The 14389-nt window shown below is 34.3% G+C and overlaps 1 protein-coding gene across 2 annotated transcripts in view; it reads left to right on the top strand.

The window, feature by feature from the left end:
• The first annotated feature begins 1113 nt into the window (after nt 1-1113).
• LOC115441385 overlaps nt 1114-14389 on the top strand; it is a 31029-nt gene continuing 17753 nt past the window's right edge. For both annotated transcript variants that reach the window (XM_030166165.2, XM_030166164.2), the window contains exons 1-3: nt 1114-1620; nt 1876-2032; nt 2413-2495. In XM_030166165.2, the coding sequence (XP_030022025.2) occupies nt 1213-1620; nt 1876-2032; nt 2413-2495 (648 nt within the window). In that variant the 5' untranslated portion in view covers nt 1114-1212. The remainder of the gene's footprint in view (nt 1621-1875; nt 2033-2412; nt 2496-14389) is intronic.

Genomic DNA, 14389 nt, shown 5'->3' with positions numbered 1-14389 from the left:
GTAAGCTGTACAAAAACATAAGAACAAACTAAATATTATACAATAAATAAACAATTTAACCAAGGTCCTTGGTGTTTATCTAAGGAATAATATAATATTTGCCTTGTATTATATACTGGTGGGCACGGACCTCCTCTACTAATAAGAGTTAAAATGTTAGTCCATCACACTGGCCTAGTGCGAATTGGCAAACTTTACATACCCTCAAAATTCTTATAGAGAAATTCTCAGGTATGCACGTTTCCTCACAATGTTTTCCTTCACCGTTAAAGCAAGCAATAAATCACCAAGAATACACACATAACTTTAAAAAAGTCAAAGCATGTCCATGGGTTTTGAAACTACGGACATTCGTCTCGACAATCCGTTCCAACCCCAACTAGGCTATCATCTAAAGAATACGTACTATATAGTAATATATGATAGAATATATTAATCGCATGTAAATCACATCCACAGTAAGATGTCTCGAGACGTGCAAGGAAGTTTAAATTGAGTTCGCGTCGTGCGGTCTGTCACTCACCAAGTTCAATTACAACCTTCACACTACCGAATACATGAACCAGTTGCGCGAACTTTGATTTAACGATCTTAAAGACTATTACTGGGTGTCAGCGGTTTCGCTGCACATTGCCTTTCTAAGCTTGGTGTAAATGCTGAACCATACTAGTTAGAAAGTTTGGCGATGCAATGGATTTGGATTCGTGATCTTCATTTCTGATTTTGACGGTTATTTTGAAGAGGAATGAATGTAGAATCACAAAAAGGTAATATCGTTCGCTAATGCGTGTACTCGTTGCATGAATTTGATGACCTAAACATACGCAAGGGCATTTCATTTTTTATCCCAGCAGAGTGTTCCCTATTTAACGCTCTTAAATTATAAATTTCCAAAACCCTAACATTACATAACGAGCTCTTAAAATTAGGTTCGTCCCACCGCGCTGGTTAATACAGAAGTATTTAATTAAGTAGAAGGCTATTAAGGCTCAAAAACAAACATTGTTAAAAGGTAAAATAAATAGACTATACAAGTACCAATAACACGAACTTAAAACAAGGAAAGAGGTCTTCACCAACAAAGTTAGACAACGATATGACAAGTAAACGCACCAAGCTCAAAAATCCGACAGCGGTAGTTAAAAGTTTCCCGACACGCCACACAGAAACTCTTTCGGGAGTTCACCTTTAACCACTCGAACGGTAGAAAGCATGAGAAGTGCTTCACTCCGTGATAAATTTAGAAGCAACGCAGTGAAACCGCTTTACAAAAAAGTCAAACATAACAAACATAATAAAATACTAATAACAGTTGATATAGATAGTTCTTTTCATCTCGAAGGCGATGATATTAATGTCAAAAGAAAAGTAAACAAACATGGTGTTGTTAATTTGATTTCGGTTAAAACCAAACCAAATGTTTTACCTGGCGCTTGTGAACCAAATTCGAATGATGTAAAAAATCCTGAAGTAAAAATAGTTCGTGGTTTGTGGACTGATGAAGTAAAACAGTTTAAAATGTTGAATGATAGTGACAGATTTCGTGAAATTACTGAAAGAAATAACGGTATAAGTTATAAAATAATGCAAGCGAAAAACAACTTTATGGGTGTACATAAAGTAAGTTACACGATTAATTTTGCTTTGATGTGGCGTGTTTTTTTCATAAGCTATTTGAGAATATAATTAAAATTTAAGTTTTAAATTATTCAAATCATTTATGGTGGCTTTTGATAATCGAGGTCTGATTACAATGTCTAGTAATTTTTTTTAAAGTAATAAAAACTCTCCAAATCGTTATCAGTTTTAAAGAATTTCAGTTACTTTCTAATATTCTCATAAGCAATCTTGATCGCAACTAATACTTTATATCAGATCCCAGACACGTGGCTGAGAGTGTACCCGCTGCCGAAGCTAGCAGAGGAGACCTTCGTCTCGGTGCTGTTCAGGTGTGTTGCCTGCCAACTGGGACTGTACTCTGTGCTCGTGTTATGGACCATTGCCTGGGTCTTCATCATACATTGCTTTGAAGGTGACTTTTGTTAAACTGTATATAAATTAATATTTATTATCTAGAATTGGAATTAAACACAAACGCTTTGACCCTCGGCAAAGCAAAGCGATAGCGGCTTCAAACTCCACAGTAAGAGAAATATTTGAATGACCCCAATTCTTTTTAGGAAACTAATTCTCACTAAATTAAATTTATATTGAATTTTAGCTTTAAAATTTCATGAGTGCCATTAAAATGCGACTTTTATGGTATTAATGTAGTACTATTCAGTATTTTGTGGCATTTATTCGAACCATTGATTAATTCAAATTAAATCTAACAGAAATAATTAATATCATGCATTGGGTACTAGTCAAAAGTTATCTCTCACCTGTATTGACAGCACAAATATATTTCAGGTCCGTACGAGACGAAGGTCTCTATAGACTTTGAAAAGGAACAGAATCAACTGGTCATTGATCTCGCCACTGAACTAAGACAGGTAATATATCACGTACCTATCCAATAGAAATACGAGTAGAATTCATTTTATTAAAAATAAAATAACCATCGGATATGACCGTAAATTTATTTTTAAAGATTAAACAAAGTTAAATTGATAAGTCACGGGCAAAGTTTAAGTTCCGCACAAGTTTAGTTATAATTAGCACGTTCACTAATGCATTTAATATTTATTATTACTTTTAAAGTTAGCAACCATGTCATCTCATAAATAATAATAAAATAATATCAGCCCTGTATTATATATTATCTCACTGCTGGGCACGTGTCTCCTCTACTACTGAGAGGGATTAAGCCTTACTCCAGCACGCTGGCCTAGTGCAAATTGGAGACTTCGTATATCCTCAAAATTTTTATAGAGATTTCTCATCATCATCTCACGATGTTTTCCTTCGCCAATAGCAAGCGATAATTCACAAAGAAAATACACATAACTGTTGAAAAGTCAAAGGTGTGTGTCTTTGGGATTTGAATCTGCAGATATTCGTTACGGCAATCGGTTGCAAACCCAACTAGGCTATGGCTTAACAGACTAATTAGCCATTTAGAATTTTTAGAGCTTCACATCCAAAGGGTGTGATCTAAATATACGACGACGTTTGTCATTTGCCAGCGTGGTGGACTAAGGACGAACCCCTATCAGTAGTAGAGTAGGCCAGTGCCCAGCCGTGGGACAGTATATTATACAGGGCTGATATTATTATTATATATTAATTAGTCTGTTACGAAAGATCCTGCAAGTATTAAAAATAAGCGAGCGAACAATTTGCCTCTCGGATCCCGATGTTCGTCACAATTCGAAAGCCTCCTTTATGTCAGCATTTTTAATTACTGAAAGTGGCTTTTGGAAACAAATTGCTGCAGCATGTTTGAGCGGTTACGGCTCAAATAATTATTATTACAGCAGTTGAGATGGCATACTTCCTGTACATAATATGGAGGAGCTACGGACTGAAAAATGAGAGAAATGGTCTTTAAAATTCAACTGTATTGCGTTATTGTTATGGTTGATTATCGATATTTGTGTTTTTTTATTTTTATATTTACTTCTAAGTATTCTGTTATTGCTACGCGATCAATCACTCTACTAAATAAAGTACATTTAGCCACAAAAGTAGGCGAACAAAGGAAAAATCGTTCTGGGATCAGCCTGTGTAATCCGGTTCCAACAGGCCGGCATGATTGTGTCACGGGGTAATCATCTCTTGTCAGTCGATATTCTATTGGACCTCACTCCGTTCACCTTCAAGTGTAGTGGGGTCACTTTGCCACGTTCGTATAAGACAAAATTCAAAACGTTTAAAATTTGTGGCCTTATTAAAAATCGTGTCAATAATCTTCTTCACTAATCAAAATTTCAAAGATATTGCTTTATATGACCCGTGACCATGAAGGCTGCAGTCTTCGAAACGTTGGGAGAAAACTAAATTATTAAAACCGCGATAAAATCTGAAAAATAGGTTAATTTTAATGTCTAACATTCGCCTAATATAAACATAAGAAATCACTATTGCTTTATTTTAGATAAGGAAAAAAATAATATTCACACTGAAGTAAACGTGTAATGTAATATAGTTTAGAATTTGTTTAGCAGTTTTGTTACTGACTGTACTTGCGTTTTAAAAATGATACTTAAGACAAGATACGGACTACCAGCTATTCTCGTTACTGCTCGCTGTACCTCAATTCAACCAGTGCTCGCTAATAAATGCGTTTATTTGCCCATTGCCTTTGAAGTAAAACTTCATTGTGTCCTCTAGAATGTCTCAAAAAGGTCGCTTTATTAACAGGCCCTATTTCATGATGACGTCATAACCGTAATAATCTATCAGACCAAACTTAAATACTCCTTTTAAGAAAAATAATCCGCTACTTAATATTTTTATAAATTTTGGACCCCTTTTCTTAACAAAATAATAGATTTTTATTAAAAATATTAATAATACATGTCACAAGTACATCCTTTTAATTTTGGACACTTTTTCGTAACAAAATAATAGAATTTTATTAAAACTAACATATCAAAAGTACATTACTCTGTCCGGGTACCATTAGTAACTGCATGATAAAACAATTTCCATCAATAAAACATTGATGTTTCAAAGTTCAAGCGTCAAGCGACGGTTAACAGTTTTACAACATTAGTTTTAAATTAAATAAGTTAGATAAGTATGCGTTTGCTTTCATATAAATAGTTTAAAAGCTGCCAATATAGGAATGCTGTTCAGTTAATTCCAGAGTGGAATTGCGTTGAGTATTTTGCACGATGCATACCGCTCCAGACTTTAGAGGTAATGGACTGGATATGCGCGGGAATTAATGGAAAAAGTACGAAGAATATTACATGTTAAGGATGAAATTTTAAAAAAGGATGACATTCGATGTTTAAAAATTTAATAAAAATGCAAATTAACGACTTTAAAATATATCGAAACATTTAATCTTAAAAATTCTTGGGATAACGCCAAATGAATTTTTTAAGCGCTTTTGAGACATTTCCAACGAAATTTATAAAGTATGTTCCAATAAAAACCGTTATCTTTTAATAAAGAAAGCTATTTTAAATAGGTTTTCAAAACTCCAATGTGCAGACTTATTTGATTAGTTTGTTCTCATTATGATTTAATTTCATTCCAAGTTAAATTATTCGCCTCACTAGCCGAATACCAAAGAACTAAGCCTGTGAACCGTAAGGTACCAGCTTCGATAGTTAAACCAGGCCACCAAAATTAGTTTCGTTAGTGGTAGGATATATTTTACATCCGCCCGGATAGCGATCATCGTACACAAGGTGTGAAAACCCGCAATAGTGGCCCACGTATGTGTGTTGCGTTCTCAGCCTGTGTATATCTGGTTCCAACAGGCCGGCATAATTGTGTCGACTGCCGAGGGGTAATCATCTCACATCAATCGACATTTTATTGGAGCCCACTCCACTTACCATCAGGTGCAGCGGGCTCGTTTGTCACGTATACAAAAAAAAATAGTAAACATGAAAGATTTAAACTTGTTTACAATATGTGTCTTGTGCCGTAAATATTCCAACTTAGATCCAGCGGTATTTATTACACGTTTTAACGATTTATGAACGCACTGCACAATTTATACGTAGTGCTCGCAGATCCTGTATTTATTTAGCCATAAAACATTGCTCTGGAGTTTGCATGCTTTAGGAACCTAGTAAAAAGAAAAGACTCAGTACAGAAAATTTATGAGGTAATCAGGAATAAATATTTTATTTCTTAATTGATAATGATGCGTAGTACACGCATACCTTTAATTCCCGGAGGAGAAGGCAGAGGTGCAACTAATGCACGCACTTTCCGGTGTGCGTTTTCTGTCGCATGATGTGATAGGGTGCGAGCATATCACCATACCGGACACAAATTCTAGACTCCGAGCTGTTACTGAATGAAAAATCCAATATCACTTTGCCCAACCCGAGGGTCGAACCCGAAACCTCAGCACAAAAATTGTACCGTAGTACAACTACGCCACCGAGACAGTGACGCGTAGTATGTAGAGAAAATCCTATTTCTAATCTTACGTATTTTTTTTAAATAAATTGTACTACTAAAACTTCCTCCTTTTTCTGAAATCGGTTAAAAACTCATATTAAATCGAAAGATTACTTAGGGCTATCAGTATTGCCGGTACTGCAGCGAGGAGCTGAGTGAGGGATCCTATTGTTGGCACAATGGGTATAATTGTAAATTTTTCTATTTATGTTTTTCTTTTTCTTTCCACTTATTGTATATGTTATACTGTCATTATCCCAATAATAAATCTTCTCTTTTTTTTCACTTTAAAGACTAGAATAATGTTATAAAAAAATATAACAGTATTATTTATAAAAGGTAACCATGTATAATAACCTATTTCGTACCAAAACACCTGGTTCCTAAAGTCGTTTACAAAGAATATGTACCTAAAAATATGGTATATTTACAATTTTCTGGAGCGATCCTCCCGGGATAACGCAGTGCCTATCAGAAGTACGTACCCTTCCGTGAATATTCAAATTTCATTTTCCATACACGTGTAAATTGACGTGAAACATATTTTTCAGAAACGTATGCTCGGTATTCTATTGGTACATCGAGAGAATTTGAAAGAAGAATCCAATTTTAGCAATTTACATATTGTATGCGAGTAATCTATACTAATATATAAAACTGAAGAGTTTGTTTGAGCGCGCAAATCTCGGGAACTACAAAACCGATTTTGATTTTTTTTCACTAGTAAGAAGATACATTACTCATGATATATGCTACGTTTTATTTCAAAAATGTTCATAAAAGCTTGTTAATTCATATGCACAAAAACTCTTTTCTTCGTCCATTAAATTATCCATATTTTCGATTATCCGAAGGCTTTACGACAATTAGTCCGGTTAACCAATTCTCTTGTTGTTCTAAATATATATTTTAGGTACTTCGTTGTGAAATATTTTTCAAACTAAAGTTTGAATTATCCGCTACATTTTAGACCTGAACTAGCAACTCCTAAAGAGATATTAATAAGTAGCTTTTGCCTGCTGCTCCGCCCGCATAATTATTTTTTCCGGTATTCAGCAGTAATGTAGCTTCCATTTAGTGAAAAAAAAATACAAATCGGTTTAGTATTTTCTGAGAGAGAGAGAGATTTTCGCGTTCAAACAAAAAAAAACTTTATATATTTGTGTAGTTTTAAAAACTATGCATATACACTCGCATTACTTTCTTGCAATTAGTAACATTGAAATCTGCTTACTTTCATAAATGCAAACGCTACTCAGAGCTTCAAATTCACAAGCATGACAGCATATATTTGTACGGTCAACATAACAAGTGATGAGTAACAACAAACAAGCCCGTAACAATATTAGGGTAATGCAATTAGCTTGTCCGTGTTCTAGTCATTAATAATATGACTACATAATCAGTTTATAACTGTATGGGGATTATGAATCATATTAGCAGACAAATACGGCTGATCTGTGTTTATTTATTTATGTACTAGGCAAGTGTTTAAATGCGAAGAGCAGGATATTTTGGAGTTTTTGATAGCAATTGTTTAAATCAGAGGTTTCATTTTTTTCCAATAGACGACTTTTAAAATTTTGCTGGTTCACGTGGACATTTCTACCATATTTCCCAGAATATGCAAGTTCTTGTTGGTTTAAATCATTTATCCAAGCTACAAAAAATGTTGAAGATGCGGTTAGTTTCATTAAAAACGTTTCACGTGTATTAGGTACTATATAAATGATACTATTATAGTATACTATTAGTTAATTCGTCTTTTTCCCACAAGCCGCTGTAAACAAAACAAAAAGGAAAATCTTATTTATTATTTAACTCTGTATATAGGAAAGGAATTTTTAAAACAAGTTATCAACAAAAAAATTAAAAACTTATGCAATTTAAGAAGTAAAAATAAAGCAATAAATCAAACTGATGCTAAGATTAATAAAAAACTTTCTGATAAACGGAATCCAGATGTCAAATCAAATAAAAATCCCTACTAAAGTTCTCATTTGGGAGTGAAAAATATTGTTTGGTAATGGAATTTAAACTTCTCAGTCCTTTTTATGCTGAGTATAGCAAGGGGTGCTAGAGGAATTCTGAACAAGCATCTACTGAACTTTAAGTTTTTATTTTTTTTTATTTGGTAAGAATACGAGCAAGTCAACACCGAATTACATAAAGGCAAAAAAGGTGTAACAACCCCTGACCATTCATCATTTACATACATCGAAAACAGTGCACTATAAATAAATCATTTTTACGAACAAACGTATCTATATAATTACTTTGCAATAAAAACATGTGACCCTAGAGTATTAGCAAAAAAGCCCTAAACCCAAACGCGCAAACTATTCGTGTTCCAATAGTAACACTGTACAATTTACGTGACAGATACTTCAGTCGCTAGGTGTGGCTGTAAGCAATTTCATCAAGGGCCCGTCAAATACGCGGCGAGTGAGGAACTCGCTTCGATACTGCTGAAATAATCTAATCGAGACATCTTCCAAATCCCTTGAACGTTTCGCGGGTTGTACTAGTTTATGAGGGAATTGTTCCTGCAGTTTTGCTTGTAGCGTTTACTTGGTTTTCTTCTTTAGATAAAGCCTTTTATACATATAGATTCATTTGTATCATCTAGTAATTAATGATTAAGTGATTTAGATATCGTATGATATACATTTAAAATGAAACTTAACGTTTTTTCATCTCAAGTCACATAGATTTTTTTTGGGAGTTTAACGCTGTTTTTATTTAAATAATTTATGTTATTCTTTTATGGTCACGGACGGGGCTGCCCCCCCCCCCCCCTCCTTCTGCAAACAATTCTTCGAAACGTCAGGAGAAAAATATAAAATAAAAATACGGCAATAAAATCTTAAAAATAATTTAATTTCAATGTGTAATACATAGGTTACATTAGGTAGACCTGTAATTACTATGTATAAAAACACAAACTGATTCCCTATAGCACTATAAGTACTACCTCCACGATACTAGCAATATAGTTACTATCAAAACCCTTATTTAAATAAAATAACGACTTTTCATAAAAGGATAAAAATAAATCGTGAACATGAATATAATGTCGCGGAATATTCGTAATTACGATTGCGAGCCACTCAACCCTTCCGCCCTCTGACATCTTACTTCCACAAATTGCTCTTACGTAAATGTGGATGCCGGGATAATCTGGTGAATTGCGAAATCGTATTTCCCCTGTGTGAGAGGGTTTTATTATACCGAAATATTTTTATTTCAATTTACGTACATAAACGACATAAACACATGTTGCTTTCTGTCGTAGTTCTGAAAGACATGAATAGAATGTAAAGAATGAACAGCTGTTGATTATATTAATAAAAGCCACCATATTATATATTATTATCATTCCGCCTGTAAGTGGTAGGATATATTTTACATTCGCCCGGGTAGCGACCACCGTAAACAAGGTGTTAAAATACGCCATAGTGGCTCTTGTAAGTGTGTCGCGTTTCGGGATCAGCCTGTGTATATCCGGTTCCAACAGGCCGGCATAATTGTGTCGATTCCCGAAGGGTAATCATATCTCGTCAGTCGACATTCTATTGCACCCCACGCCACTTACCATCAGGGGCAGTGAGATCACTTAGCCGTGCCGGTAAAAAAAAAACCTATAATACTTAACTTCAAAATTGTTGAATAAAAAAAAAAGTTAAGATATTTCCCATTGCCAATAGACTGATTAGATCCCTCATAACATAAGTGTAATTGAACGGGCCGGTGATCTAGAAAACTAATACATTTAACCCACAGAATACTCTCGGGTCCGGACTTCAATTACACACGTGACCAATTGATACAACCACATGTCACTAACTTAGATAAACTTAATCTAACCCCGATCAAAATTTACTACCAAGACTTCTCACCACCGCGTTGTCAAACCAAACACGCTAGATACCAATTAAACTTACCAGCATTTTTTAAAAATTAAACAATTTTGGAAAAACAAACGAATTTTTTTCTGAAATAAACCGACCGATTTAAAATTAGGTTTAAGATGTTTTCCGTAGATCCTAAGATCGGTACACCTAACTATTGCAATTGTTCAATTAATTTGTCTTCTACGTAATAAGACTACTGGGTTGCAATACCGGAAAATCGGTCAGTAAACGTTGTTACCTCTTGTTAAACTATTCGCCGGGTATGCCGGCCAACTCTCATTACTAGAATACCTGATATGGACGTTGCCGTAGCGGTTCCGGTAAATGCTTTGAAAATGGTACCATTTTAATAAACTATGGCAGGCTTACGCTGTGTGGGAAATTAATTATTTATTGTATACGTTTGTTTGTGTACTCGATTTCCACTTACGTCTAAGGTTCTGACTAGTAAAATTATTCTTCTCTCTCTCTCGTTTATCGTATTACAATGTGGGGATGACGCAATATAGATTTTCAAGCATGGTGCATAAAAGATTTGACGTCGTTTTTATGAGTGGCCGTCTGAACTAAGATGATCCTGATCCAAACAAAATATAGCCCTTACACTAAAGTATTCACGGGTCATATTTAAATGGTTGATCAGATAACTTCATTACACTATTAATGGAGAGAAATTCAATAAATACATGAAAATGTAACGACTTATATATAATGCAAAATCGTGAAGGCGCTTTTGTATTTCCCTTCACAGAATATTGTACCACATCGCTTCTAAAACCAATGTTTGCAGTTAATTGTACTCTCATGGCTAATTAATAAGTCAATTATAAGGTTGTGCCTAGAATTCACAATAGCTTGCATACATTAACGCCACATGGGATCATACTCGTAAGTAACTTTGCATACACATGTAATAACTAATTTATATGTATAATAAATCCAGTAAATTTATGTAAAATTCATATAAGCGTGTGTGTATCGTCGTGCCCATGTTCAAACGGGTAGGAAGAATGCAAACGCAAACTATTAAGTAAAAACACGAACATTGCAAACAAACTTAATTACATCGACATTGCCGCGTTACATAAGATATTATTTGAAATAAAACAATACTTTTCAAGTGTTGTCACATCAACCGTAAAATGTATACAAGCAAGAATGTTTGCAAAACATTCCGCATAATTACCTTATTTGTAAACCCATCTGCGAAACAAAGAACTTTTAAAAGTCTCCAAAACAATAAATTTGTTTTGTACGAGGCGTCCTTCTGCCTCCCGTTTTATCCTCACTCGACCCTTTGTGGGTTCAGTTTCAAAAATACCGAAATCTCATTGATATCGTGTTTGTGGATTTATTGAAAAGTTTTAATTCTACGCCCTTTGAACACGACTCCAGTTTTGCCCTTTGAAAATATTGACAAACAGAATTCGAGATTCTTTTGTTATTGCTGACCTTTTTCACATTGTTTTTATTGGAGAGAATAGACAATCGAACAGTGGCTTAAGTTTGTAATTTCACTTCAATGACTAAGTAATACAATAAATATCTTTATACATACATACATAACATCACGCATTTATCCCCGAAGGGGTATGCAGAGGCGCAACTAGGGCACCCATTTTTCGCCAAGTATGTTCCGTCCCATGATGTGATAGGGGGCAAGCCTATCGCCATATCGGGCACACATTCCAGACTCCGGGCTGATACTGAGCAGAAAAACCCAAATATCACTTTACCCGACCCGGGATTCGAACCCAGGACTTCAGAGCGCTATCGTACCGGACATGCAATACAACTACGCCACCGAGGCAGTCAAGTAAAATATCTTTATAAAAGCTGTTATTTTGAGTATCACTGACAACGTAATTTTTTATTTTGCCGGTTTGTTTTTAATACCTACGTGCTCGGCAAGGTCACGCCACTGCACCTGATGGTAAGTGGAGTGAGGTCCAATAGAATGTCGACTGACGAGAGATGATTACCCCTCGGTAGTCGACACAATTATGCCGGCCTGTTGGAACTGGATATACACAGTCTAAGCCCGGAACGCGACACACTTACGTGGGCCACTGTGGCGGGTTTTAACACCTTGTATACGGTGGTTGCTATCTGGCTGGATATAAAATTCATCCGACCAGTAGCAAAATTTTTCAGTTTTCGTAATAAATATTTAATAGGCTACATAATGGTTTTCCGATAGCTTAACATTTCCACTCCGACAAAAGGTAATTACGCTCATTTCTGGATCCACTAGAAAAAAAATAAAAAAAACATTTGAATTTTAAAAATTATAAAGTACTTATACATGACCCTTGGAAATTACTTTTATATTTAATATATAATTTACATACTATATATAATTTTTATAGCGGCTTACATCAACAGATGTAGGCCACTGAAAAAAATTTAAACAACAAAAGTTATCCATCATTTTCGCATTTGATGTCGAGAATTCTAGAAATAGTCATTATTTAAAAAAAAAAAGCTACGGCAACGCCATTAATTGCGCCACAAAATACGAAATAGTTATAAAGTTACGTTCTTAACTCATTATAAGAGAAATATGTTGTGTATTGAATTCAGTTATTTACATATTAAAATCCGAAAAATAGTTTAATTTTTATGTCTATCATTCGCGTAAACATAAAAAATCATTATGCGACAGCAACGAATTCATACTGCTCCAAAGCTACGACTTTCCAAAATAGATCCCGCGGGAATTAAAAATAATAGCTGAAAATTATATAGTAATTGGTGTTTAATTCCGACAAGTGAAATTTATGTGGTACATTAGCATTTTCTGAGAATATTCACAGCTTAAGCAATTTTCGCAAACTTCTGTAATTATTTTATAATTTTATGTTATTAATGCGTAATAAAGTTTTTACATCATTTTCATATAGTGTGGTAAAATCCATTTTATCTAATGTGAAGTTACAATTACTTATTTATACGTATCTTAAATAATGTGAAGTCAATTAATTAATGCGTCTATTAGTTATTAAGTCTATTTAAAGTATATAAGACAGAATACATGTACCGTTGATTTAAATAAATAAAATACGTGGGATAATCGACACATTGCCACTTTCTCAAAATAAAAACAAAAATCTATAAAAATAGTAAATACAATAAACAATTTACAGTATGCTAACTTTGTACACTTAGCCTTCTTATTTAGCATCATACTCGAACAAACAATTTATGTACAAAAATCAGACTACAAAATTCCATATTTAAAATCTAGAACACATAAAAACACCAACAGCATCTCACTGCAACACGACATGTATGCTTTCATTATAACATTTTAACCGCATTTAAAAATCCAACACGACACGAAGTAAACACGATTTGTGTTTCATGAAAGCTTTTTACGAAAACATCGCGTCGGGTGATATTAAACAACAAAGGGTTGTTGGTTACGCAGTGTTGCCACTTTCGGCTGACGCGGTACTTAAAATACTATTTTGTAAACGTAAAAAATAAAAAATTATTGAAATTGGTATGAAAATACATCTTTGCCATTTAATTATAATCTTTGCAGTAAGCAAATGCTTTTGATTATTTTTTGGATAAATTGATTCGATGAAACTCACTGAAGTACCTATATTTATGTATTTGTACATGCAAAGCAAGTCGGGGAAAGTGCACTATACAACTTCAATAACTGGATTCAATACAAAATAAATACTTCTTATACTTACGAACGTAACTTTATAATCTAATAAGTATAAGATATTTTGTGGCTACAATGCCAATTCAACTATCAGACAGTAAAATAAAAATACTTGTGCCTTCTATAAAATTCACCAAAATGTCAACTTTAAAAACAAATACTTTGAACCTACACAAGGATTATAATATAGGTAATTCTCTCATTTCTCAGCGGCGATAGCCTAGTTGGGTGTGGAACGGACTGCCGAGACGAATGTCCGCAGGTTCAAACCCCAAGGGCACACACCTCTGACTTTTCTAAAATCATGTGTGAGTTTATCGTTCGCTTTAACGGTGAAGGAAAACATCGTGAGGAAACCTGCACATCTGAGAAGTTCTCTATAGGAATTTCGAAGGTGTGTGTAGTCTACCAATCCGCACTAGGCCAGCGTGGTGGACTAAGGCCTAATCCCTCTCAGTAGTAGAGGATGCCCGTGCTCAGCAGTGGGCAAGTATATAATACAGGGCTGATATTATTATATTATTTATTATATTAATTCTCTCATTAGAGCCATTCTTTGCTTCAATTCCATTAATTAATTTACTAAAGCCATAAAGAAAGTTGAATAACAAGAATAGTAGAATAACTAAGTATCAACTTACAAAAAACTAATTAAAAAAATTCTACGTGCATTTTAAATACAATGCGTGTCTTTGAGATTCTGAATTCCTATTTTTAACCCACATTACTAATTATAGTTAAAACCTTTTTTGTTGCAGACAAT

This window comes from Manduca sexta, chromosome 7 (genome assembly GCF_014839805.1).
Source record: "Manduca sexta isolate Smith_Timp_Sample1 chromosome 7, JHU_Msex_v1.0, whole genome shotgun sequence".
In the NCBI taxonomy this organism is placed as follows: Eukaryota; Metazoa; Arthropoda; class Insecta; order Lepidoptera; family Sphingidae; genus Manduca; species Manduca sexta.
Note: the sequence above shows the minus strand (reverse complement) of the source record. Positions and strands in the feature narration are given on the sequence as shown.